We start from the raw sequence: 27,835 nt of genomic DNA on the forward strand, positions 1-27,835 counted from the left end.
AAAACCACAATTAAAACCTTACAACAATTTAAAACCACAAGTCTAATTTAAAAGCTTGGTCTTTAGAGACTTTTAGAAGTTGGGGCGGCACTTATTCCTCCTCTCTTTTCCCCATCCTGGCTGATGGCTGATTCCAGAATGGCATCACCCCCCTGCATATCGCCTCCCGCCGTGGCAACATCATCATGGTGCGCCTCCTACTGGACCGCGGGGCCCACATTGAGACCCGCACCAAGGTAAGGAGCCTGTTGAGGTGGGGCTGCTGCAGGGGCGGTGGCTTGCATCTTGAACCTCCCTGGAAGGGGAGGGAGGTTGGTTTACACCTGGGAGGTATAACCCAACACCTGGGAGAAGCTGGGAGGAGGGGGCTAGAAGGGCAGCTGCAACATGAAAGAAGCCTGGCAGTGGCCTTAGCGAGAGACCCATCCAGCCATGAGCAGCAAGGCAATGGGCGGCCTTGCATGGGATGACAGCAAGGAGCTCCAAAAGCATCTCTCCAAACTGGGGGAGTGGGCGACAAAGTGGCAAATGCAGTTCAGTGTTGGTAAGTGCAAAGTGATGCACATAGGGTCAAAAAAACCCAACACTGATGGGATCTGAGCTGTCGGTGACTGACCAGGAGAGGGATCTTGGGGTCATGGTGGACTGCTTATTGAAAGTGTCGACTCAATGTGCAGCAGCTGTGGAAAAGGCCAATTCCATTCTAGGGATCATTAGGAAGGGGATTGAAAATCAAACGGCTAATGTTATAATGCCATTATACAAAACTATGGTGCGGCTACACCTGGAGTACTGCGTACAATTCTGGTCACCACATCTAAAAAAGGACATTGTAGAACTGGAAAAGGTGCAGAAGAGGGCAACCCAGATGATCAAGGGCCTAGAGCACCTTTCTTATGAGGCAAGGCTACAACACCTGGGGCTATTTAGTTTAGAAAAAAGACAACTGCAGGGAGACATGATAGAGGTCTATAAAATCATGCATGGTGTGGAGAAAGTGGAGAGAGAGAAATTCTTCTCCCTCTCACATAATACTAGAACCAGAGGTAGGGATGTGCATGAACTTGTCCGAAGACCAGGCAAGAGGCCTTCGAACTGGTTCGTGCTGGTTTGAAGTTTGACCCTGTTGGGGTGAGGCTCTCTCTTTAAGGGTGGCGGGGTGGAGTTTGCACTTACCTCTCCCGCCGCTTTTTCCCCACCGGTGCTCCATTTTTAAAAAAAGTTTTCAGTCTGGCAGCGTTCCTCCCTGCCGCCCCTGCCCCCGTTGTTGCCTGGAAATACCGGAAGTATAGGCTGCGCATGTGTCCGCCGCCGTATTCTCGCCCACCAGTACTTTTTCACACAATGCATAATCAACTTGTGGAATTCTTTGCCACAAGATGTGGTGAAAGCCAACAACCTGGATGGCTTTAAGAGGAGTTTGGAGAACTTCATGGAGGAGAGGTCTATCAACAGCTACTAGTTGGAGGGCCACCTCCAGCCTCAAAAGTAGGATGTCTCTGAATACCAGTTGCAAGGGAGTAACAGCAGGAGAGAGGGTATGCCCTCAACTCCTGCCTGTAGGCTTCCAGCGGCATCTGGTGGGCCACTGTGTGAAACAGGATGCTAGACTAGATGGGCTTCCTTGGGCCTGATTCCATAGGGCTGTTCTTATGTTCTTAAGGTAGCAGGAGAGAATTGGTTTGTGATGAGTGCCCTCTTCTGGTATTCATGCCTTTTCCATAGGAAAATAGGAAGCTGCCTTCTACCAAGTGGACCCTTCGTCTGTCCTGCTCAGCATTGTCCATGCTGACTGGCAGCAGCTCTCCAAGGTAAAAGGCAGGAGCCTCTCCCTGCCCCACCTGGAGGCTTTACACACAGGACTTTTACTTCGATTCTCCTCCGGAATGGAATAGGCCAATCCACATATTAGCTGCATTTACCCCAAAGTAGCTATGGGATATCAGGGACCAGTACAAACAGGACTCTGTTTCCCCCCGAATCGAGGTTGCACATTCTGGCTTAGCCTGCAGTATGTCCAGCTTAAAAAAGAAACCTCTAGTTTTAGTGGCTTTTGAAAAAACAACAACTCCTGAGGCTTCTGTTATGCCCTGCCACTTCTCTCTTGATGTGTGGAGTGGCCATGCCAGTAATTCAGAGTTTTTCAAAACTCAATAAAGCAAGGCTTTAGATATGCAGAATGGATGTAACCTGAGCCTTTATGTCTGAGCTGATTCCATTAGCCTGCAATTTTCTTCATGACAGAGAGAAAGCTTTGATTTCTGCTTTAAATTTCGCTGCCTCTTAAATCATCTGGGGGAACATGAGGTGATGAAGGCAGTCACTCCCAAAAGCAAGGGCTAAGCGTCCTGCTGTTTGATCCAGCTTTTGGCAATTTCTCATGCCAGTCTTCCGCTCCTCCATAGCTGTCAAACTAACAGCAGCAAAAAAGCTCTTTCGCTGTCTCCTCTCTGTGATGTGGCTTGTGATTGATTGGAGGAAAAACCCAGAGCAAGCCGGTAGGAACGCACAGGAAAAAAGATCTGCTGGGGATTGCGGAGAGGAGCCAACCCTATGTGAACTGCCCCTTTAATCCCCCAAATTAAACATCTTGTTTAATTAATTAACAACCTGTTAACTGATTGATTAATTCAGATACTCCACGGCATGAAGGCATGTGTGAATAACTCCCTGGAGATGCTGCCCAGGAGGGAACCGGGGAGCTGCAGATGCTCTTCCACTGAACTATGGCCCCATCCCCTAAGGGGAATGCAGCTCGCATGTTGATACACAGTGCTCATGTATGGTCGTCCATCCTGTTGCCGAACTACAGTTCCCATCACCCCCAGCTGCTGTTTTCTGTGATGATGGGAGTTGTGGTTTAGCGATAGCTGGAGAGACAAGGTTGCCTACCCCTGGCCTAGACACAGGTTCACCACCCCGAGTGAGAAGCAGGCCTGTTTGGAGACACTCGGGCATATAGTATTGGCATAAATTTTAGCCGTGGTGTTTGAATGCCAGTGCTTTTATAGCACTGCTATAGTGTGGTTTTTCTCTGGCTTAGAGATATAAATACACGCCTATGATGGAATCAGTTATCTCGTGTTGCTGGGTTGCACAGCTTTGGCCCTCCAGCTGTTTTTGGATTACAACTCCCATCATCCCCAGGCACAGTGGTCGATAGCGGGGGATGATAGGAGTTGTAGTCCAACATCTGCAGGAGGGACAAAGTTGGGTAGCACTGGTGTGTTGGAATTAAATTGGCTTGTCTCCTTTAAGTTGGGAGCATTGCCCCCTCCCAACCGAAGATGGGAGGAGTCACTACTAGGTGGATCCACACCAGTGTTCCCTCTAACAGGGACTCCCAGATGTTCATGACTACAATTCCCAGAATCCCCAGCTGCAGTGGCTTTTGCTTGGGGATTCTGGGAGTTGTAGTCGACACCATCTGGGGATCCCTGTTAGAGGGAACACTGGTCCACACCCATTTAAAGGAGGAGGGTTGGAGAGACAAGTCCAAGCTGCAGCAGTCACCACGAGAGATTTTGGCCCATATTACACTTGCACCACTGACGTCCATATTGTCTTTGCCCCATATTTCTGCAGGACGAGCTGACGCCGTTGCACTGTGCTTCCAGGAACGGGCATGTGCGGATTGCCGAAATCTTGCTGGACCATGGTGCTCCCATTCAAGCCAAAACCAAGGTGGAGGCCAGTGGAGGAATAAGAACTGTGGAGGGTGGGGAGGTGGGTGGGAATTGCCTCCCACAAGAGTAGAGGAAATGGCTGTCCTGCTTACTTACTGTATGCCCCATCCCATCCCACCCACCCCTGGCACTGTGCAGTGACTCTTGTCTCCCAGCTGTCCCCTCTCCTCCATCTCTTTCCCCATGCTAGCTACTAGGGTATAAAGCCTAAATAAAAGGCTCTGTGTGTGTTTCTGGGAACCTGACATTCTCAGAGTCTCTGGACCTGTTCTTCTGAAACACTTGTTCAGACTTTACCCTTTGGTGCGTTCAGGTGTCTGTATGCAGGTGCGTGTGTTTGTGTGAACAACTGTGTATGTGCATTCATTTTAAACGTGAACCAGGATACAGGTCCCTCAAATGCAGGGTACAGATAGGAAATACGCTGCTGTATGTGCATTCATCTTAACATGTGAATAACTGTACATGCATACCGACTTGGACGTGCATGCGCTGCACACAAAGTGTACATGTGTTGGAGCAGAATAGGGCTTGTGTCTCTGCTGTGTTAAAAAAAATATGTCAAAGACCTCCATTCAGTAAGTAGGGCTGTAGAACTTTGGTCCTCCAGCTGTTATCCAACTACAGATCTCATCATCCCCAGCCTTAGTGGCTAGTAGTCGGGGGATGGTGGGAGTTGTAGTCCAGATCTGCAGGAGGGCCGAAGTTGTGCCTTTCCTTCCGGCAGAACGGCCTGTCCCCCATCCACATGGCTTCTCAAGGGGACCACTTGGACTGTGTGCGGCTTCTGCTGCAATACAACGCCGACATTGACGACATCACTCTGGACCACCTGACGCCGCTGCACGTGGCTGCCCACTGTGGCCACCACCGGGTGGCCAAAGTCCTTCTGGATAAGAGTGCCAAGCCCAATGCCCGGGCGCTGGTGAGTGGGGCAGTGTTGGAGATGGGGAGGCATGGCTGTGCGGGGGTGCCACAGAGCTGAAGCTCTTTTTCTCCTGGGTCTGCAGAATGGTTTCACCCCGCTGCACATTGCCTGCAAGAAGAACCACATCCGGGTGATGGAGCTCCTCTTGAAGACAGGGGCGTCCATCGATGCCGTCACTGAGGTAGCTAGAGCCCCATGAGCGTAAGACGGGAGGGGCGTACAAAGCTCATCAGCATAATCATGCTCACATGCATGGTTGGTTGGTTGGTTGGTTGGGGCAGATGATTAAAGAGTTGATTAATAATCATCCTGTTAACTGATTGATTTGATTGATTGATCGATTTAGGCCAGGGGCTCCCAGCCTTGAGTTCCCAGATGTTGTTGGACTACAACTCCTATCACCCCCACCACAATGTCCTTCGGAATGTGGTAGAGCATCTGCTTTGCATGCCAAAGGTCCCAGGTGTTCAATCCCTGGCAGCATCTCTAGGTAGGGCTGGGAGAGACTCCTATCTGCAGTCCTGGAGAGATGCTGCCAGTCAGGGTAGATAAGACTGAGCTAGAGGGACCAAGGGTCTGGTTTGGTGAAAAGCATCTTTCTATGTGCCAGAGGATGATAGGAGCTGTAGTCCAACAGTAACTGGCAACCTGAAGTTGGGAACCCCTGGATTAGGCGGTTGCGTGGAAACACCCCTGGGCTCAGGGTTCTCTCAGAAACCTGGATGGCGGCCGTTTTCGGCTGTGCAGCAGCTCTGAGAAAATCCCAGGTATCCAATCCCTCTTTCTCCTTCCCACAGTCTGGCCTGACGCCTCTGCACGTTGCCTCTTTCATGGGGCACCTAAACATCGTGAAGATTCTGCTACAGCGTGGAGCATCCCCCAATGTTTCCAATGTGGTGAGTTAGGAGTGGGGAGGAGAGCTGGGGGTGGGGTGCTGGGGAGGAAGTGGATTCTGGGTTCTAGCATAAGGGTTCCCCAGTATGCGTCTTCAGCTTGTTGGACCACAAAACTCCCATCATAATGGGAGTTGTAGTCCAACAGCATCTGGGGACCTAATGGTAAAAGGGAGTGGCCGGAAGAGGGCAACCAAGGTGATCAGGGGCCTAGAGCACCTTTCTCATGAGGCAAGGCTACAACACCTGGGGCTATTTAGTTTAGAAAAAAGATGACTGCAGGGAGACATGATAGAGGTCTATAAAATAATGCATGGTGTGGAGAAAGTGGAGAGAGAGACATTCTTCTCCCTCTCCCATAACACTAGAGCCAGGGGTCATACCATGAAACTGATTGCCAGGAAATCTAGGACCAACAAATGGAAGTACTTTTTCACACAACACATAATCAACTTGTGGAATTCTCTGCCACAAGATGTGGTGACAGCCAACAACCTGGATGGCTTGAAGAGGGGTTTGAATAACTTCGTGGAGGAGAGGTCTATCAACGGCAGGATGCCTCTGAGTCCCAGTTGCAGGGGAGTAACAGCAGGAGAGAGGGCGTGCCCTCAACTCCTGCCTGTAGGCTTCCAGAGGCCACTGGAAAGCTCTGTAGAGGCTCTGTTCCAGAGGCCACTGTAGGCTTCTATGGGCCACTGTGTGAAACAGGATGCTGGACTAGATGGGCCTTGGGACTGATCCAGCAGGACTGTTCTTATGTCTCTGGGCACCCAGCTGGCTTTAGAATGCAGCACAGGGTAGCATTTGTGGAGATGTATTTTAAACTTTCATCCTTCCAACAGAAAATGCCCCCTCTTCCACAAAAAACAGCTGCAAAGGCCCAGTCTTCATCAGGACCACAGAGTACAAGAAGGGGAAAGTTAATGCTTTCACCTTACATCAGAATCTCCCCGCCTCCCTGAATAGAGTTGCCATGCCCCCCCAAATTCCAGATTTCACCCATATTTTAAGCATCTTACCCAGATTGCTTAGCCCACCCAGATTCACCCTGATTTCAGCTTTCTTTTCTTTTCTTTTCTTTTTTTTAAAGCTAAGCTCTAGCCTTTGTAGAAGCGGAGTTATGGAGCAAAACATGCAGTCGCTATTCTGCTCAGAAATGATTTTCAAGCCAATTTACATAATATGCAAATTAAGCACCCCACATTTGGAAAGCGAGAATATGGCAACCCTACCGCCAGGCTCCTTTTTTGCCCCCAAAGTGGCCCTTTGCCTCAGGGCACAAATCCCTTTGACCTGTGTTGATCGCATTTTGGTGGCACGTAGGAGGGGACAACAGAATTGCCGCAAAGCCCCTCTTTGTCTTTGGACATATTCAAGAGTGGACTCTGGATATGTCCGTTGCCGTTTCCATATGAAATGGCACAGTTGGCAACCTGGACTGGGGAGCAGATTTGTACCTTGGGACTTCAGAGCCACTCAGCGCCTGGCACAACTTTGGGGGCAGGTTCTGATCTGAATTGCACACTCATTGAAACATGGTACAGCACTTCCTGGACTGTGCCGATTCAGGCTACAGATGGAGTACGTCATCTATGAATAGCTCCCTGCCCGCCCCCCAAAAGCCACCACCCAGGTTTTGGAAACCTGGCATGACCATGAGATCTGTTTTAAAGTTGTTCTTTATCCCGATGGGCTAATTCTCTATGGGAAGGAGATTTTCATGCTGTCTCTCCCTCTCTTTGGATTGGATTGGGCCTTTGTTTCCACCACTGGGTGGAAGAGTCTTTGCCCCACTGAGAGAGAGAACAGAACCTTTTGCTCACAGAATATAATCTTTCTCAACCAATCACATTCTTGGGAACGCCCTTATTTTTTTTACAATGCAGAAAGTGGAGACGCCTCTGCACATGGCAGCCCGGGCTGGCCACACTGAAGTGGCTAAGTACCTCCTCCAGAACAAGGCCAAAGTCAATGCCAAGGCTAAGGTGGGTACCTGCTGACCTTTGTAAGAGCCACAGCCCTGTCTTCTTGGGTGGGCTTTGCTTGTTAGTGTGGATGAACTGTGTTGATCCAGAACATTGTATGTGGAATTCAACGCTCTCATCACCTTCTTCTCCACCATTCGAAAGCAAAAACCAAGTCTCTATCCCTCATGTTTGAAGAAGACAAATTAAAAATCTGAGAACAGAGTTTCTGGTGGGAGAGGTTCGTAGTAGTGGGAGAGGTAAATTATATGTCAATGGGCTTGTTCACGTGATCCCCTTCTGGGTAGGAGGAGCGCCTAGCTTGAGCAGCATGGCCAGTCAGTGGTCATGTAAACCCAAACAGCAAGGTAGGAGGAGGGGAGAGTGACTGTGTGGGACGGGGGTGGGTCAGGGAGCTTGGTCAGGAACATGTGGCCTTACCAAGGGTGGATGAAAAGCTGTCCTACCCAGCTCCTGCTTCCTACATGATCACCCCCCATTTCCTTCTTGACGTTTGGGCTCACATGTCCACGGATCAGGAGTGCACCTTGGCTTTCCTACCCTGGCTGGGTGCTCCTCCTCTCTTTTGGGAGAGGAGAGCTGGTCTTGTGGTAGCAAGCATGACTTGTCCCCATAGCTAAGCAGGGTCTGCCCTGGTTGCATATGAATGGAAGTTTGAGCACTGCAAGATATTCCCCTCAGGGGATGGAGCTGCTCTGGGAAGAACATCTAGGTTCCAAGTTCCCTCCCTGGTAGCATCTTCAAGATAGGGCTGAGAGAGATTCCTGCCTGCAACCTTGGAGAGGTCGCTGCCAGTCTGTGAAGACAATACTGAGCTAGATAGACCAATGGTCTGACTCAGTATAGGGACAAAAATAATGCATCTTCTTACTCACAGAGAGGCATGCATGCATGCTGTGATTCTACACAAGTGCAGGAATTGACATTGGGTGCAGAATTCAGCATTCTAAAAGCCTCAAAGTCCTTTTTTCAAAGGACAAGTTTCTCACCTTTAAGGCTTCGCTGAGGAGCCTGAGAATATCTGGGCAAATAATTGGGGATTCTGAGTAGGATTTCCGGGGATGGAGCCTCCGTGCCTGTTAGGGCTTGGCCGAGTTCAGAGACCAGCTGTGGCCTCCAGACCTGGCTGGTGCTCATGTTGTGTGGGGCAGGCAGGCACAGAGGTGAGACAAGGTGAAGCGAGGCAGCTTGGTGCTGATAGCAGCAAGTTGCTAGATGGAAGCGACAGTTACATGGAGTCAGCCAGCCCTGTCTTAATCCCCCAGATCATCTGCTCTGGCTGAGCCGAGGAAGGAACTGCAGTACCTTCTCTGGCCACCATCTGAGTGGCGCTGCAGTGCAGCAAGAGACAGTCAATAACTCCCTCTTAGTATATGTGGCCAGTACCACGGGGGGGGGGGGGTGATATGAAAGCTTATTTTGATTTTTGACGAGGTCTGCACCCCTAGAGATGGAAAACAGGCGATAGCATTGCAAGCCTCAGCTTTCAACGTCTTATGCTTTGATTGTCGGACCGGCAGCGCCACAATACCACATTTGCAATGGTATTTTAAAAGCTTTTAGAAGTTTTAAAAACACAAAAACGGCTATCAAACTCCCTTGACATTGTTGGAGGAACAGACATGAAAATGGGAGGAAATGTCCTTATAGGGGAACTCCCGAGGTGGAGCCGATCACCACAGGTAGACGTGGCGAGCTTCATGTTGGGGCTTCCCCACCTGGGTCTTGCATGGGGAACCCTATCGGGCAAGGGAAGAAGTAAGACATCAATACAACCACCTGGAGGTGTTCATGCCAGCAAGGAGATGCCAGGGCAGCAGGGAGATGCTGTATTGCTGCCAACAGACAGCGTGGCTTCGCAGGATTGGGAGTGGCTCTTGCAAGATCTCAAGGTGAGATCTTGGGAGCCTTGACCCTGCTGTCAGCAGGGAGGACTGGCCAGTGGTGAGGGGCCCGTGCAGGAGGAGGGCGGCTTGGTGTGGAAGGAGCCCTTGGTGTGGAAGGAGCCCTTGGTGTGGAAGGAGCCCTGGCACCTGACGGTGCCTTGGGAGTAGCAACACTAGGGCGGAGGCTGGTGACTGGAACAAGCCTTGCCTGTAAGCCTTCAAGCTTCCCCGGCTGAAAACTCTGGAGGCCACCTCAACCTCCTTGGGCAGTGGAAGGCAGATGGCTGTGCCGAGAGCCTGACAGCCCTCTAAAGATTACTCCATGGGAAGAGTACATCAGTCTGTCCATTATTACCCTAGTCCTGACCCTAGCCTTTTCCTCTGTGCAAAAATGACTGCAGTTTTACCCTAATCAACATAGGAAGCTGCCATATACTGAGTCAGACCACTGGTCCATCTAGCTCAGAATTGTCTTCACAGACTGGCAGCGGCTTCTCCAAGGTGGCAGGCAGGAATCTCTCTCAGCCCTATCTTGGAGATGCAGCCAGGGAGGGAACTTGGAGCCTAGATGCTCTTCCCAGAGCGGCTCCATCTCCTGAGGGGAAGATCTTCCAGTGCTCACACTTCTAGTCTCCCTTTCATATGCAACCAGGGTAGACCCTGTTTAGCTAAGGAGACAGGTCCTGCTTGCTACCACAAGACCAGCTCTCTTCCCCTTCACACAAGAACAGCCCTTTTCTCTCTTCCTCTTCAATCATTTGAGTGAGGGTAGGAATAAAGAAGCGGTGATGACACAGAGAAGGCTGCCATTGCTCTTTCCATCTCTTGTTGGGTAGACCTTGCCAAAAGTGACTCTGAGCATTCATCTCCTGAGATAGTACCACTGACCAAAATATGTGAGCCTGGCTCATGGAATATCAGGTCATCTGGAGACCCTAGTTTCCAAGAGCCTTCCTCTCTGCACTTAATGCCCCACAAAGCTCCTTGCCTCTCCCCAGGAGGATTTACACACAGGGCTTCTACCCCGAATCTACTTCAGAGGAGAGTGTGTGCATTCACACACCAGCCAAACTTACCCCAAAGTCCCTTCGAGATTCTTGGACCTACTCCACACACAAATCGGGAATTTCCGGATTTTTACAATTCTGGTTTTAAGCGACTTTTTCTGAAAATGCCGAAGCAAATAGGGAGAGGCCCTGACGTAGAATCATTAGCATGATGAGAGGGATGTTCTCTTTAGAAATGCAGACATCGCTCTTAAGGAAGCTCTCGCTCCCCCGCCCCCCACATTGGATAGAAGGAAAACACAGAGCATGCCATGTGAACTTGTTTCAAAATAAAATCTGAGAGCAGAGGGGAGGGGCTGCTTCCCTTTATGCCGCGAGTGTAGTTCAAAGTGACTTCACTCCACATTTACCCCGAAGCATGAAGCCATGTGCGAATCACTCCCATTACTAGCAGAAACAGATTTTGAAAAGTGCAATCTATGCAGATTTGCCTAATAAATGCAGGCGTCAGAATTCATTTTCCTTTGATTAGAAACTGGATTGCCTTTCCACATATGTCTTCTTTGGGCTGGTCCAGCAGCTTCCTCGGGGGCAGTTCAGGAGGCAGGATCCATTTCCAGGTGAGGGTTTGCCACAAATATCGGAGCCAAGAGAGCCTTTCCTTCCTCTCTGCAGGACGACCAGACGCCCCTGCACTGCGCCGCCCGCCTTGGGCACTGCACCATGGTGGAGCTGCTTCTGGAGAGCGGCGCTGACCCCAACCTGTCCACGACAGCCGGGCACACGCCGCTGCACATCACCGCACGCGAGGGCCACCTGGACTGCGCCTGTGCCCTCCTGGAGAAGGAGGCTTTGCAGACCGTCATGACCAAGGTAGGGGCCCCTTTCCAAGGGCGGTTTGGAAATCATTGCCTGACAGGCAGCTGCTTCAGGGCAGAGGGAACAAGGGCCATACGTAGATGGCTGAGTACCTGCTTTGTGTGCAGAAGGTCCCGGGTTCAAATCCACCCCCCCCCCATTTCTCGTCTTAAAAGGACCTTGAAGTCTAGGGTCAGGAGAGAACTGAATTCTGCGAGGTGCCCTGGTTCCTAGTGGGACCAAAAGAGCAGAGGCCCCCAGTGTCTTGCCCAGGGCCCTGAATCGGATCGCCCCCCCCTCCTCCTTGAAGGCAGTGCATCAATGGAAGCTCCTGCTCAGAGCAAGGCGGAGAGCTCCTGGCCTCGCCTGGTTCTCTGTTGCTTCCATCTTCATAGGGGCTGTGTGATAATATTAGAGACTTTTAAAAACATACGTAATTATTCTTACTGGTGGGGGAGGGAGGCAGGATGGAGTTTAATTATCAAAAGGGCCCCAGGCCCCAGAACCTTTAAGTATCTAGCGACATACCTGCTAGGACTGTAGGTAGTGGATTTGCACCCATTGGTCCATCTAGCTCAGCACTGTTTACTGACTGACGGTTGCTCTCTGGGGTTTCGGGCAAGAGTCCCACCCGGAGATGCTGCCAGGGGTTGAAGCTGGGGCAGCCTCCATGCAAAGCAGACTCTCTGCCCATGAGCCATGACCCCCGTCCCCAAAGGTGGCTTACGTGGGTCTCCCATCCAGGCACTGACCACACCAAGACCTGCTGAGCTTCAGCAAGGTGGCTGTATCGTGCGCCCTTACACCAGGCCTGCTCAACTTCGGCCCACCTGCAGACGTTGGCCTACAACTCCCATAATCCCTGGCTATTGGCCATTGTGGCTGGGGATTCTGGGAGTTGTAGTCCAAAAACAGCTGGGGGGCCAAAGCGGAGCAGACCTGCCTTAGAAACTGCTCTAAGACTGTTCTAGATTCTCTCTCTCTCTCTCATTCTCGCTCTCTCCGGCAAGCCAGGTACCATGTGTTGGGGGCAGGGGGCGGCTGGGCGGCTGCTTGGGTTGCGGCCCTCCAGATGTTGTAGATTGGTGACACCCATCAACCCACGCTGCAATTTATTACAGATGTGTTGTCGTCCTGCCACTTCTGGGGAGCCAAGCTGGTGGCTCCCAGCTGTGGATGCCCAGATGTTGTTGGACTACAATTCTCATCACCCCCCAGCCACGATGTCTGAAGGCAGTTGTGGCCGGGGGTGATGGGAGTTGTAGTCCAACCACATCTGGGGACCCACAGCTGGGAGCCTAAGAACTGCTCCCTCACCCTCCTCTCTTTCTCGTTCCCTGAGTTTGGACACTGATGCTCCCTGTTTCTCCCCAGAAAGGATTTACCCCTCTTCACGTGGCTGCCAAATATGGGAAGGTGGACGTGGCCGAGGTGCTGCTGGAGCACAACGCCCAGCCCAACGCTGCCGGGAAGGTGCGTCTCTCTGGCTCTCCGGGACTGGCTGGTCTTGTCTCACCTGCTGACTCCCTTCCCGGTCTCTCTCTCTCTCTCCCCCCCTGCAGAATGGCCTCACCCCGCTCCACGTCGCCGTCCACCACAACAACTTGGACATTGTCAAAATCCTACTGCCCAAGGGCGCCTCTCCGCATAGCGTGGCCTGGGTAAGGGGCAGGGGGTCTTTGGGGGGATTTGGAAGAGCAGGGGGCAGGAGGGTGTGGGAAGGAACTGGGGTGCTCTCTAGCCAGCACGACCCTCCAGCAGGGAACAAGGGAGGAGACCTGGTCTAAGGGAGGAGAGCTGGTCTTGTGGTAGCAAGCATGACTTGTCCCCTTAGCTAAGCAGGTTCTGCCCTGGCTGCACATGAATGGGAGACTTGATGAGTGAGCACTGTACGATATTCCCCTTAGGGGATGAAGCCACTCTGGGAAGTACATCTGGGTTCCTATGTTCCTAACAGTCTAATTAATAATTTTCTTTTTTCTTTTTTCTTTTTTTACATTTTATATCCTGCTCTTCCTCCAAGGAGCCCAGAGCAGTGTACTACATACTTCGGTTTCTCCTCACAACAACCCTGTGAAGTAGGTTAGGCTGAGAGAGAAGTGACTGGCCCAGAGTCACCCAGCAAGTCTCATGGCTGAATGGGGATTTGAACTTGGGTCTCCCCGGTCCTAGTCCAGCACTCTAACCACTACACCACGCTGGCTCATAATGCCAAGGGGTTTGCATGAGCTGCAGTTGCTTGATGTGGATGGAGCAGACTTCTTAGAGAACTATCCAAGGAAGCCTTGCCCAATGTGGAAGGGCCATAAGAGAGGCAGTCTCAAGTTTGGTTCCCCAGATGTTGTTGGGACTACAACTTCCATCATTCCCAGCCTTAGGCCTTTGTTTGGAGTCCGGAAACTGCAGTTGGTGCAACCTGTGGCTGCCAGACTGGTCTCCGGGGTTCAATTCCCAGCATAGGAAGGTAGGAAGCTGCCATATACTGAGTCAGACCATTGGTCCATCTAGGTCAGTACTGTCTACACAGACTGGCAGTGGCTTCTCCAAGATTGCAGGCAGGAATCTCTCTCAGCTCTTATCTTGGAGATGCTGCCAGGGAGGGAACTTGGAACCTTCTGCTCTTTCCAGAGTGGCCCCATCCCTAAGGAGAATATCTTCCAGGGCTCACACATGTAATTTCCCATTCAAATGCAAACCAGGGTGGACCCTGCTTAGCAAAGGGGACAATTCATTAATTTGGAGTGCACTCCCTGTTGAAATAAGAGCTACACTAAGCCTGTAAAAATAAAAATGCTCAGAATGCACCCATTGAACCTGTTTTTGGTGACTATTTTGTAAAATACAAGGTGCTGGTTATTACCTATAAAGCCCTAAAGAGCTTAGGCCCTGGGTATTTAAGAGAACATCTCCTTCACCATGATCCCCACCGCCTGTTAAGATCATCTGGAGAGGTTCGACTGCGGTTCCTGCCAACTTGTTTGGTGGCTACTCGGGAACGGCTGTCTCTTGCTGCCCCTGGACTTTGGGATGCATTCCCAGGGCCTCTCCATCTCTGGCAACTTTTTAAAAGGCACTGAAGACACATTTATTCACCCAAGCTTTTAATTAGATTCATGATTTTAATTTGTAATTTTTAAGTGGTTTTAATGTTTTTAATTGGGTTTTTGTTGTTGTTGTTGTAAACTGCTCTGAGCCATTTTTGGAGGGGCTGAATATAAATCAAATCAAAAATAAATAAAAGACAAAAATTAAAACAAAACTGACATTTCAAAATGGCTTAAATGTTGGTATTGTTTTAGTCTTGCATTTTAAAAAGTGTGTAGTCCTTAAATTTCAGTTTTGGCACACACTCCTTGAGACATACGTTTAGGTGGTATACAAATATGTCGAGTAGACAAGATAAGCAGGACAAAGAGTGGGGAAACCTGTCCAAGCCTTACTGCACACAGCGCTTAGCCATATGCACCTTCTGACGGTATGATTTGCCTGGGCCGGGTGGCCTCTCTCTCCCTCTCCTCCCCTCCCCGCAGAATGGATACACCCCACTGCACATTGCCGCCAGGCAGAACCAGATGGAGGTGGCCAGCAGCCTGCTCCAGTACGGGGCTTCCACCAACGCCGAGTCCACTCAAGGGGTGACCCCACTGCACCTGGCAGCCCAGGAGGGCCACGCGGACATGGTGGTCCTGCTCCTGTCCAAGCAAGCAAATGGCAACTTTGGCAACAGGGTGAGCTGTCTTCTCTGTGTGTGTGTGTGTGTGTGTGTGGCAGAAATGGCTTCTGCTAGCTTTCAGGGCAGAGACAGGGAGTTGGGATGTGCACAAACCAGTTCGGAGGTCCTTTGATGTGCCTCCGGACAGGTTCAAACAACGGTTCAGCTGGTTAAGAGGCCGGTGGGGGGGATACCTTTAAGGGCGAGGGAGGGTGCTCTTATCCTGCCCGCTGCATTCCCCCCACCGGCGCTGCACTTTAAAAGGGTCTGGTGGGGTGCCAGCGTACCTCCCTGCCGCCCCATTCCCTCGTCGGACCAGAAGTGACGGGAAGTACCCCAAGTGCCTGTGCACATCAGGTGCATGCACGTGCATGTCACACTCGCTTGCGTGCATGTCAGGTGTGTGCGCCAATGTGTGGATGTGCGTGGTGTACTTCCTGTCACTTCTGGGCCGACGAGGGAACGGGGCAGCAGGGAGGTATGCTGCTGCCCTGCCACACCCTTTTAAAGAGCAGCGCCGGTGGGGGAAACCTGGCGGGTGGGGTAAGAGCCCCTCCCCCTCCCTTAAAGGTATCCCCCCACCTTTGAACCGGCCTCTGCCAGTTCCGTATACATCCCTGACAGGGAGGATAGCAAGTCCAGAGGCGTATCTAGGGAAAATAGCGCCTAGGGGAAGCATTGAAATTGCGCCCCCTGTCCAAACATCTGACACCCATCTTTCAGATAACTTTACCATAATATCAGCAGAAAAATACAAGTCTGAAGGTCACATACAAGTCACATATCTGAATATGTGTACAGTGACTTATATTAATTTTTTTTAAAAAATTACCTGTAGCCCCTTTGGGGGGCTTCCTAAAGGCTGGGGGGGTCTGCAAAGATTCCCCCTCCCCCCTGCTGGCCTCTAGGGCCTCACAGGGACCATTTAAGCATGTGCGGTGGCCATTTTTTAATATATATATATATATTTTAAAAGGCAGCTGAAAACAAAATGGCCACCACACATGCTCAAATGGCCTCTGTGAGGCCTGGTATGGCCTAGGGCCTCATAGAGGCCATTTGAGCATGCGCAGTGGCCATTTCATTTTTGGCAGCCTTTAAAAAAAAAAATTTTTTTTTAAGAAATTCCGCCCCCCTTCAAGTGGCGCCCGGGGCACGTGCCCTGCTTGCCCCACCCTAGATACGCCCCTGAGCAAGTCCGATATCTTGGCAAAGCAGTATGAACCGAGAAGTTGTCTGTTCCACCCCTTTCATGGAGGATAAGTCTCTTGATGGCTCTTCAGCGTGGGGGCTAAAGGAAGCGTCCATGTTCAGAGGCCGCATACATCTGAATCCCAGATAGGAACAGAGGAAGCTGCCTTCTCCTGAGTCAGACCCTTGGCCCATCTAGCTCAGTGCTGTCTACACTGACTGGCAGTGGCTCTCCAGGGGTGCAGACGAGCAAAAGCTTGAGGACCAACTTGTCACTTAATTTTTTTGCTGCAGTGGATGGGGGTGGAGAAGAGGGAAGTCGTTTTGGGGGGATATATGGGTTTTTATGTTTGGCAGTGGTGGAGTTCAGTAAAGCAAAAGGGGGGAACTCCTCAAATGCTTAGGGGGCAGGGATATGCATCCCTGTTTTAGGCAGGAGTATTTCCCAGCCCTACCTGGAGATGCTGCCAGGGAGTGAACAGGGGACCTTCTGCATGCAAAGCAGATGCTCTTCCATAGAGTGAGGGCTCAAACAAAAGCACATGGTTCATATATTCTGCTGGAGTCATTTCACTTCATACTGGGAAGTAGAATGGGGTAGAGATGTGCATGAAATGCATTTTTCTATTCGTTTCGAATTTGAATCAAATTCCAAAAATTCATTTTGAATTCAAATCACATTCATGGGGCCTGAATTGCCAAATGGCTCTTGAATCCAATTTCAAAAATCGGATTCGAGTTGAATTGCCTTTTTAAGGGATGATTCGATTTGAATTCGAATCACTCGAATCACCCAGATTCGAATCGATTCACACATCCCTAGAATGGGGCTTGCTGCATACTGAATGCTCCATGTGAAAACACCCTGCTTGTGGAAAGCAAGTATGTCAAGGAGAAAGGTTCTAGTTTAACCTTCTTCCTGATGTGCTAGTTACACGGTGAAGTTTTTAAAAAACCATTCAGTTTTTTCTGAGACATGGAAGTTCCGAGAGGGCTGTACCGTGTGTTTCCTTCCACATGGAAGTTTCTGTTCCCACCTATCACCATTAGGTGGCACCATTGTGCTATCTAGTGTCTCATAGTGTTTCCTACCTAGCGAGGCTTATAATCCATTTACAAATGCCTAGCTCCATTTTAAGATTTTTAAACTAAACTCTGGGCTCCACCTCCATGTCCAACTTCCCCCTCCACCCTTCTTTTGCTATGCCATCCAGCCTGATGAAGAATTCTGGAGCACCAGAAAGCTCTCTGCTCATAGCTTTGTGTCACTGGGTTTGATGGTTGGGTTGTTTAATGACCAACACATGTCTACCTCTGATTCTCGTCAGATGGGAAGATTTTTCACTCGGCGAGAGCCACATAATGAATGAGGCCAGTAGCAATAGCAATAGCAATAGCACTTACATTTATATACCGCTCTATAGCCGAAGCTCTCTAAGCGGTTTACAATGATGTAGCATATTGCCCCCCAACATTCTGGGTACTCATTTTACCGACCTCGGAAGGATGGAAGGCTGAGTCAACCTTGAGCCCCTGGTCAGGATCGAACTTGTAACCTTCTGGTTACAGGGCTGCAGTTTTACCACTGCGCCACCAGGGGCTCCTGGTGGCGCAGTAATCCCCAAACTGTCACAAGGGAATTGCTAGTAATCCCCAAACTGTCACAAGGGAATTGCTAGCGTGCTATGAGAAATAAATTAAGGGCTCCTGTGAGCTCAGAGCATGCATCTGCAGAGGAGGCTATCTGTTAGGTTGGCTCTTTGAAGTAAGCAACAAGTGTGTGTGCGGGGTGGGTGGGTTGTGGACTCCTCATTGGCATGCCCCTCTTACCACCACCTTCAGGATCCCTCCCCCACTTCCTATCATGATTGCAGCTGATCCAGATTTAAGCACCCACACATCAGCCTCCTTCACATCTGACTTGGCCTTGAGTCTCTGTTTCATTTTTTGAAAGAGATAAACCAAGGAAGCAACAGCTTGGATTGATCCATGGCTGCCTCCCCCATCCCACGAGGCTTCCTGGGCATTCTTCCTTGCTTACTAACAGTGGCAAGGTTGGAGTGTGCCACAGGAGTTGAAATAGCTCTCAGGATGCTTTCCCCAAAGGAGCACTCCCACCAGCCATCTGTCAGCTGTGGTGGAACCCGGAGGGCAGCTCTTGAGAAGCTGTGGGGTGGTATCACTGCTGCAGCAGAGGGGCCTGGGATGATGCCAGCTGAACTGGTTCCGTCTTAGCCCTCTCCCAAGGTTCAGTTTCTGAAATGAGGAATGATTAGAGTTGCCATAGTCAAGCTCCCCAAAGCCGGCTGGCCTAATTTGCATAATATGCAAATGATGCAGCAACTAATTTGCATTATATTTATTTATTTATCTGGCAGATTTGTATACTTTCCCCATCTCCTCTGCCCTCCCATGTGATCAGATCCAGAGTAAAATCCGGGCAAAACGGGCAGTGCATTTGAAAGCCGTGTCAATCCAGGTGGAATTTAGCAGCTGGGTGGAGGAGCCAAAATCCAGGGGCTACTCTAAATTCCGGGGGACATGGCAACCCTAGGAGTGATGGGACTCTGAGTCAGTCTGCAAGACTATTCCCTTTTCTAGTGAACTCAGGTGGTTGAGCACCTCTCCGTTTTGGATGCAAAACAGAGACAGTGGCTTCTTCTACATACTTGAGGAACTCGCTAAATATGCCAAAGGATGTCAGTTTGAAAATCAAAAGAAAAAATAATTAAAAACAACCTCAGATGTTGTCACTGCAAGTTTCTAAAACCTGTGGAGTCCTGGAGGCTCTTGAGTCCAGGGTATCAGTTGGTTTCAGAAAAGTAAGGGAAGGGAAGGGAAAGGGTGAAATTTTGGGGGGAGTGTAATTTTTACCCCCAGCTAATTAGCAGAGCACTAAAGAAGCTACCCACTCCGATTACAGAGTAGTTTGCGAGTTTAGTTGTTGCAGCTCTTTAGAGAAGACTTTAGAGGAGATTCTTGTAGAACTGCTAAGTATTTATTAGTGAAGTACAGTCAGGATAGGAAAGACATAACCCTAATCTATAGAACTACACAATGAATAGGTAAGGGGAGAGAGAGATGTTTTCATCTGCTCTCTAAGAGGATGGGAAGGGAATCTGACTCTCACAGTAAATACCTGAAGAGTCCAATCAGGTGTCATAGAGTAGGGACAGGTAGAACAGCTAGGGAGACCCTTACTCACTATCTCTACTCCCAATGCCCCTAGTGGTCATTAGGATAGTTGGTGCAAAAGGTTGATGCGCTGAAACTCCAACAAATTAGGAATTGGTCTGCTCAAACTCTAACAAGTTGCAGCCAGTGTCCAGGCTGGGCAGGATGTGAGCCACGTGGTTAAACAATCCCCCTTCCTGCAGTGGGGAACACAGCAGTGTTTCTGGGGGAAGGAGATCCACAAGGGTCCTGCCCCCCTTTCCTGCTCTGCAGAACCCTATCCCCACCCAGCTTCTTTTGAATGTTGTTGAGTGGATTTTTACCCCACCTTCACTGCACAGGCAGCACAGAGCAGCCTGCGGTTTCCAGTGCCTCACATAAGGGAGGAAGGGCCATCGTTAGAGGACTTTCTTGAAATGCAGAAGCTCACAGGCTTGGCCTCTGGCAAGAGGGCTAGGGGAGGCTCCTTTTTGCTTGAGACCTTGGAGAACCGTTGTCAGTCCATGTTGGCAAACCTAGGCCAGGTGGACCAGTGCCCTGTGCTCCTTATACAGCAGTGGCCCATGTTCATATTGCCATGGCGGTCTTTTTGTTGGCTTGGTAACCTGAGTCTCACCTTTCCTTCCAGAGCGGCCTCACCCCCCTCCACCTGGTTGCTCAGGAGGGGCATGTCCACGTGGCAGACGTCCTCCTTAGACACGGTGTGCGTGTGGATGCAACCACACGGGTAGGTCCACTTTTCATATATGGACTGAAAGCATCTGGGGCCTGGGTGTAATTCCCCCCCCCCATAACCAGATCTAGAATTCTTTGTCAGATTAGATGCATTTAATGGTGGGGGATATTGCATCTGGTGGTTTGGGAGTGTGTTGGGCAGGGTGTGTCCTGGTCCCAGTGCTTGAAATCCTGCATGCAGCTCCAGCACCGGAGTTGGGGGCTGGCTGTGCTGGAGATGTTGACTGGGCCCTACGCTCCTTTCCCAGGCAGAGTGTGACACCATTAAGAGTCCCACTGGGTTGTTATGCTCTCTGTGCCTGAGAGGGAATTTTCCAGGGCTACCCTCACCTAATGGCACAGTGGGGAAATGACTTGATTAGCAAGCATAAGTTTGCCGGTTCGAATCCCCGCTGGTATGTTTCCCAGACTACGGGAAACACCTAAATCGGGCAGCAGTGATATAGGAAGGTGCTGAAAGGCATCATCTCATACGGCACGGGAGGAGGCAATGGTCAACCCCTTCTGTATTCTAACAAAGACAACCACAGGGCTCTGTGGTCGCCAGGAGTTGAAACAGACTTGACGGCACACTTTACCTTTACTTTACCCTTCAGTGAGGCAAGGTGAGGTGATCGCCTCAGGCAGCAGATTGGGGAAGGAAAGGGGTCAAGGGGGGAGCTGGAAGAAGTACATGGAGGGGTGTGATCCCCCCAGCTCCTGCAATCCTGAGGGTGAATGATCAGGGGTCTAGAGCACCTTTCCTACAAGGCAAGGCTACATTTGGGGTTTCTTAGTTTTTAAAAAGGTGACTGAGGGGAGACATGATAGAGGTTTATAAAATTATGCATGGTGTAGACGGAGTGAATAGAGATTTTTTTTCCCTCCCTCTCACAACACTAGAACCAGGGGTCACCTCATGAAACTGGCTGGCAGGAAATTTAGGGCCGACATAAGGAAGCACTTTTTCACACAGCACATGAATTATCTGATGATGGCCATTAGCTTGGATGGCTTTAAAAAGGGCTTGGACAAATTCGCAGAGGACAAGTCTATCAGTGGCTACTAGTCCCGATGGCTATGAGCCACCTCCAGCCTAAGGGGCAAGATAACTCTAAGTGCCAGTTGTAGGGGAGCAACAGGAGGAGAGGAGGCGTGCCCCCACCTCTTGCTTGTGGGCTTCTCAGAGGCATCTGGTGGGCCACTGTGGGAAACAGGACGCTGGAAGAGAGCCAGCAGGGCTGTCCTTTTGTTCTTATATTCTAACCGCCCTGCTTTCCATCTCTCTCTCTCTCTCTCTCTCTCTCTCTCTCTCTCTCTCTCTCTCTCTCTCTCTCTCTCTCTCTCTCTCTCGTAGATGGGCTATACACCATTGCATGTGGCTTCTCACTATGGGAATGTCAAGTTGGTGAAGTTCCTGCTTCAGCAACAGGCAGATGTCAATGCCAAGACCAAGGTACGAAAAAGGCCTGCTTGTAACTTTTTTGTCGAATTTTCAAAAATTGAATCAGTTTGATTGATTAGGATTCTAAGGAGCAGACAACAAAAGATGCAGAAAAGGCCTTCTCGTTATTGATTTAAATGCAGTGCTGTTCCTGGGGCTCTTCTTTGACCGCATCTCCTTCTCTTTCCCTTTCAGCTCGGGTTTACCCCTCTACACCAAGCTGCCCAGCAAGGCCACACAGACATTGTCACCCTCTTGCTCAAGCACGGAGCCTCTCCCAACGAAACCAGTTCGGTGAGTGGGGAAGACCAGAGTCCTGGGCAACTGGACAGCTGCACTCCTCCTGCGTTGCTCCCATGCTCAGCTGGCTCGGCCTCCATTGCACCTCTGCTTGGTCACTATTGCTTCCTGGGACCAGGGCTTTGCTCATCGGGTTCAGTCCCTGGCAGCATCTCCAGGTAGGGCGGGGAAAGACTCCTGCCTGCAACCTTGGAGAAGACGCTGCCAGTCAGTGTAGGCAATACTGAGCTACAAGGACCAAGGGTCTGACTCCGTATTCTATGAAAATGGAAAGCAGCTTTCTATGGAGAAGGACCGAAGCTCAGTAGAAGAGCTTCGAACCAACAACCTCCTGCTCTCTAGGCAGATTGCTTCCCCGCTGCGCCATTAGGTGGCTGCATTAAAAATACACAACCCAGATAGGAGTACTGAGCAGTGTTCCCTGTAACAAGGATTTCCAGGTGTTGTTGACTGCAACTCCCATAATCCTCTGCCAAAGGTCATTGCGTCTGGGGATGATGGAGTTGTTGTAGTCTACAACTTCTGGGAATCTCTGTTACAGAGAACACTGGTGTTGAATATAAAATTCAGCTTTGTGAGAAGATCAACTTACTGTATTTTTAAAAAAAATTCTTTGTTGTTGCCCAAAGCAAGTATCTATTATTTATTTATTTTACATTTATATCCTGCTCTTCCTCCAAGGAGCCCAGAGCGGTGTACGACATACTTGAGTTTCTCTTTCACAACAACCCTGTGAAGTAGGTTAGGCTGAGAGAGAAGTGACTGGCCCAGAGTCACCCAGCTAGTTTTCATAGCTGAATGGGGATTTGAACTCGGGTCTCCCCGGTCCTAGTCCAGCACTCTAACCACTACACCACACTAGCTCTTCTGGTGCCCAATTGCTTTCCAGGCATGCTTTGGGCGTGTGTGGACATTGTCTGATGAAATCTCCTTTGTAGTTTGTCGTTTTATTGTACCAGTATTTTATAAATGTAGGGCAGTAATTGGCTAATAATGATATTTTAGGTTGTGATTTTAGATTTTATCATTTGATGTTTTTTTCCCCATGCCCTTGTATGCTTTTATTCTTGTGCTGGTCTGGAACCGTAATAAAGATTGATTGATTGATGAAATCTCAGAAGCCAAAGGGGGTTGACATGGACCGGGCTTCCATCCCTTCCCCTCAACCAAGAAAACCAGGACCAGTGGTTCAAAATAAGTGAAATTATGCAAATAGGACTGAAATGTGCATGTGTAGGCTGTAAAATTGACTTTCTCATACAGAATTTTGACTGTGCGCTGCCTTGGCCAGAGGTTTTCCTGCAGGGGGCTGAGAGAATTGCTCTACCTACCTACCTACCTACCTATCTATCTACCTATCTGCAGAATGGGTACACTCCTCTGGCCATCGCCAAGCGGCTGGGCTACATTTCGGTCACGGACGTGCTGAAGATTGTCACAGATGAGACCACCTTCCTGGTGAGTCCCACAGCTGAGCCTGCCCCAAGAGGTCCTGCTTTTGTAGCCCTGGGGCCTCAGCTGTCTTTTGATCTGTTGCCTCTTGCAGTCTTCCAGCGATAAGCATCGCATGAGTTTCCCTGAGACGGTGGATGAGATCTTGGATGTTTCCGAGGACGAAGGTGAGTTTGGGGGATTCACTTCCTCTGCTCCAGACACTGGGCTTGTGGGGGTGGGGGGAGGGACCACAGTAGGGCATAGAAGAGCCATCTCACCTATACGAACCAACCCACACACTGTGGCCCTCAGGGGAGGGCCCCATTCTGTATGCCACGACCATGTGAGGTGTGATTGGTGGGCACCTGGGACCTGGCCTTCTTGATGAAGGCCCCCCCAGGGAGAGCCTTGTGCCAGGAGAACTTCCTGCCCTTCCTTCCTCTGTCTTCATGGCCAGAAAGTAAAAACAGTGGTTGAGATCCAGAAGAACAAAGGGCTTGCACAGCAAAGGTCTTACAGTGTGTGAGCAAGAGATTCACGTGTCTGCACAAAATCCCTGAATTGCACTCTTGTGTGAATGCCCCCACCCAGTGCAAATGGAAAATTTACAAGGGTCAAATTTGATGAAGCCCAAAGAGCTCCATCAATGGTGATGGCGGTGGGGGGCATCCAATAATCTGCCACCCGAGGTGACCTGCCTCACGAAAGGGCCGCCCCTGCCTTAAACACACATTGACTCCCATTCCTGCCTGCTTGTTCCCTCTTAACCTGCCCAATCCTACCTGCATTTGCCCCCACTTAGTCCTAGATTTAGCTGGACCCCCGATCAGTGTTCCCTCTAACAGGGATGCCCAGATGTTTTTGACTACAACTCCCAGAATGCCCAAGCAAAAGCCATTATAGCTGTGGATTCTAGGAGTTGTAGTCAACAACCGGGCATCTCAGTTAGCGGGAACACTGCCCCAGATTTGAGCTAGATGGACCAAAGGTCTGACCCGGTATCAGGCAGATTCCTGTGTGAGGATGTTTGCATGAGTGCAGCACTGGTTTGCAACCCAAGCTCCCGACCAGTTAGCATGGCACCTTTTTTGCCCTTGTGCAGCCCGTTGGTGCCCGCACTTTGTTCGCCTGGAGGTCAACCAGTCTTGCTTAGACCCTCCTTTGGTAGGTTGCTCTCTGATAATTGAGGTTCTGTTTGCTAATTGGTCAAAACTAGTTTGTCGTTCCCTAGTTTGATGTTTTCATTATGCCTGTTAGCTACTCTGACTGTCCCTATTTCTGCGATGGAAAAGCAGGACAAAACGTCATAAACAAAGATGGGGAAGCCCAGGAATTACCTGAGCAAGGTTGCATCCCCACACCTCTCTTTTCCTGCTTGAGAAAATGTCGCTTTCTTATCCCTGCCCTGCTGAACCCCATCCCCACCCGATGAAATCCCTCCACCGCAAGGCTCAGTAAGAAGCAAATGTAGAAATATGCCCAGCCTCCAGCATCTGCACTTCCTTTGAGTGCAGCTGCCTGGGTTAAGCCCTCCTGCCCTGCTTCCATTCTGGCCATCTTTGGACCTCAAGGGCTTGCCTCCCCCTGAAGCATGATGAAGCAGTCCATACCTGCGCAGTGCTGGGTCATCAGGAGGCAGAGGCGTATCTAGGGAAAATAGTGCCTAGGGCAAACACTGTAATTCTGCCCCCTATCCAAACATCTGACACCCATCTTTCAGATAACTTTACCACAATATCAGCTGAAAAATACAAGTCAAGCTCGTTAACCTTTTAATATTTCAAAAACTATTTAGCAGTGGACATAGCCAGACCAAACAGTGCTGGAAAGCTACAAATTTCAGTATGCTGGGGCTCATTAAATACCCAAATACTATGTGGAGGTGTACTTGGAAAACTAAACAGAAGTGCCTGCCTAATTCTCTACTATGCATTGTAGCATCACTATTACATGAGTTTTAAAAATAAATGGAGAATTTTACTTTTCCCAGATACTCTGAAAATAATTAAAGGATATGCAGAGTAAACTGTGTCACTGCTTGGAATATATTCTAGTCTTTCAGAAAGACAATTAAAATGAGAGAAAGAGAGCAAGAAACTCCCAGTGGACCTTAATACTAAGGATTTCACACTGATTAGACAAACTCACCATTAATAGCCATATTATTGAGACATCACATTTAACTCACTTATCACAAGAATCAAAGTAAGAGCAAATGAATACAATCCTAGCTCATAAACCTCCGCCCAGTATTCACAAGCCCTGATTCTCTGTACATAGTGCCAAACTAAATATGTGTACAGTGACTTATATTATATTAATTATGTTTTTTTAAAAAATACCTGTAGCCCCTTCTGGGGGCTTCCTAAAGGCTGTGGGCAGGTCTGCAAAGGTTCCCCCTCCCCCCACTGGCCTCTAGGGCCTCACAGGGACCATTTGAGCATGTGCAGTGGCCTTTTTTAAAAAAATTGTTCTTAAAAAATGGCCGCTGAAAACAAAATGGCCACTGCACATGCTCAAATGGCATGGCCTAGGGCCTTATAGAGGCCATTTGAGCATGCGCAGTAGCTATTTTGTTTTTGCTGGCAATTTTTAAATTTTTTTTTAAAAAAAATTAAATGGCGGCCCCTTCAAGTGACGCCCGGGGCACATGCCCTGTCTGCCCCACCCTAGATACGCCCTTGTCAGGAGGGCTGGGTGGCAGATTCTGCAGTCCCACAGGAGCCCCTGAAAAGCACAGGGTGTAGTACATGTGCAAACCTCTGCTCCCTGAGTACCACAACTTTTAAAAAATATATAATCAAGTTTCTAGTCCTTATGACCCTGAGATATGCTTCCAAGTGTCTGGGCAGCGACTGCGGAAACCCCCAAAGCCACTGCATCAGTTTTCCTGTGTCCAGGAGCTGGGGCTTCCGTCCTCAGCCAGGACTGCTTTGCAGTCCTTTCGGCAACTAGCAGGACCAGAATTAAGCAATACGCTGACCCTCTGAGGGAGGCTGCCTGGCCAGTGTCTGTGTCTAATCCCTTCTCTCTGGTTTTTACCCCAGGCGCAGTGGTGCCTGGACTTGTCTCCAGACACTCACGACAAATCTGCTTTTTTCTTGCTTTCCAGGCACTGCTCACGTCACTCTCCTGGGTATGGACTGTGTGTCGTCGCAGTGTGGGCTTGGCTGGCCTGCCCCTTCCCGTCCGCCCCATTCCACCCCCCAATGGCTTGCCCAGGCCTCACGTGCCTCCATCCCACGCTGCACTTGGCTTTGGGGGTGGATGGGGGCTGACTCTTCCGACGGCCCGTTGTGTCTGTGGCCATGCTGCTGGTGGGGTGTGCGTGCGTGGGAGGTGTGGCTGCATGATCAGGCAGCATTGCCTCGCTGCTGGGCTCAGCTTTGCACCAGGCTACGGGTGAAAGGCCTCTGGGAGAGCGGAGTCAGGGCTGGGCCGACACCTTTGGGCACCTTGGGCAGTGGTCCGGCCTGCTCCCCTCTCCCTTGAGGCGGGGGATCTGTCTCCTGTCTCCCCACGCTTCTCCCTCCTGCCATTGCTCTGTCTGCTGGGATGCTCCCACCTCCTTCCCTGCTCCAATCCCCTCTAAGGCTCCGCGCCAATCTCTCTCTCTCTCCAATCCCCGCTTCCCCTGCAAACTCCGGTCCTTGTCACAGCAGATCTGGACATCCACTAACCCAGGGCTGCACAACGTCAGCCCTCCAGCGACATGGGGACTACAGCTCCCATCATCCCCGGCCACAGTGGCCAGTCACCAGGGATGCCGGGAGTTGTAGCCCAACATCTGTAGGACATCCAGACTTCGGAAGTCCTGCGCCGACTAGTGAATGGGAGAAACGGTCCATTCTTCCCACTGATTGGCTGGCACTTAGGTGCTCGTCCCAGAGAATATGAGAGAGAGAACAGGAGGGTCCTTTGGGATATGGGAGGCATCTCAGGTCAGCATGAGGTGCTCACTGGGCCGGTTTCCCCCGCCCGCCCCCCAACAAGGCTTTTGAATGCTAACCACAGCTGCTATCCATGTGAACCATCAGCCCCATGTGATTTCAGACATTGCTGCAGTAGTGTGGGATCAGTCCATGAGGAGCACATAATCCATGCTGGTCTGGCAACTTAGGGCAGCGTAGATGCCTAAAATGGAGCCAGACTCCCTTGGCCCTCTAGCTGGCCCTGACTGGAGCCTAGGGATGTGCACGAACCTGTTGGGAGGCCCTTTTATGGGCCCTTTTATGCATGAACCTGTTCGGAGCATGAACCTGTTTAGAGGCCCTTTTATGGGCCCTTTTATGGGCCTCCGAACAGGTTCGAGCATCGGGTGGTTCGAAGGTTCGGTGGTGGTGGGTGGATAAGGGCGGGGGATGGTACACTTACACCCCCCACCCACCGCCGTCTTTCCCCTGCCAGCACTCACTAAAAAACCAGCCTGGCAGGGTGACAGTGTACCTCCCTGTTGCCCTGTCCACTCCTCGGACCGGAAGTAAGCTGAAGTAGCCCATGCACATGCACATGTTGGGCGCGCATGCGATGTGTGCACGCAAACAGGGTACTTCGGCTTACTTCCAGTCCGAGGAGCGGACGGGGCGGCAGGGAGGTACGCTGCTGCCCTTCCGGACCGGTTTT

The 27,835-nt window shown here is 50.4% G+C and overlaps 1 protein-coding gene across 7 annotated transcripts in view; it reads left to right on the forward strand.

Moving 5' to 3' along the window:
* Positions 1-27,835, forward strand: part of ANK1 (ankyrin 1) — a 223,849-nt gene that overhangs the window by 138,096 nt on the left and 57,918 nt on the right. For 5 of the 7 annotated variants that reach the window (XM_053269374.1, XM_053269378.1, XM_053269375.1 and 2 more), the window contains 16 exons: positions 138-236; positions 3,586-3,684; positions 4,414-4,611; positions 4,697-4,795; positions 5,412-5,510; positions 7,394-7,492; positions 11,061-11,258; positions 12,618-12,716; positions 12,806-12,904; positions 14,774-14,971; positions 19,949-20,047; positions 21,392-21,490; positions 21,674-21,772; positions 23,144-23,236; positions 23,325-23,397; positions 26,325-26,348. In XM_053269374.1, the coding sequence (XP_053125349.1) occupies positions 138-236; positions 3,586-3,684; positions 4,414-4,611; positions 4,697-4,795; positions 5,412-5,510; positions 7,394-7,492; positions 11,061-11,258; positions 12,618-12,716; positions 12,806-12,904; positions 14,774-14,971; positions 19,949-20,047; positions 21,392-21,490; positions 21,674-21,772; positions 23,144-23,236; positions 23,325-23,397; positions 26,325-26,348 (1,774 nt within the window). The remainder of the gene's footprint in view (positions 1-137; positions 237-3,585; positions 3,685-4,413; positions 4,612-4,696; positions 4,796-5,411; positions 5,511-7,393; positions 7,493-11,060; positions 11,259-12,617; positions 12,717-12,805; positions 12,905-14,773; positions 14,972-19,948; positions 20,048-21,391; positions 21,491-21,673; positions 21,773-23,143; positions 23,237-23,324; positions 23,398-26,324; positions 26,349-27,835) is intronic. The other 2 variants (XM_053269376.1, XM_053269377.1) reach the window with 1 other exon arrangement.

The sequence above is a fragment of the Hemicordylus capensis genome, chromosome 8 (assembly GCF_027244095.1).
Source record: "Hemicordylus capensis ecotype Gifberg chromosome 8, rHemCap1.1.pri, whole genome shotgun sequence".
NCBI lineage: Eukaryota > Metazoa > Chordata > Lepidosauria > Squamata > Cordylidae > Hemicordylus > Hemicordylus capensis.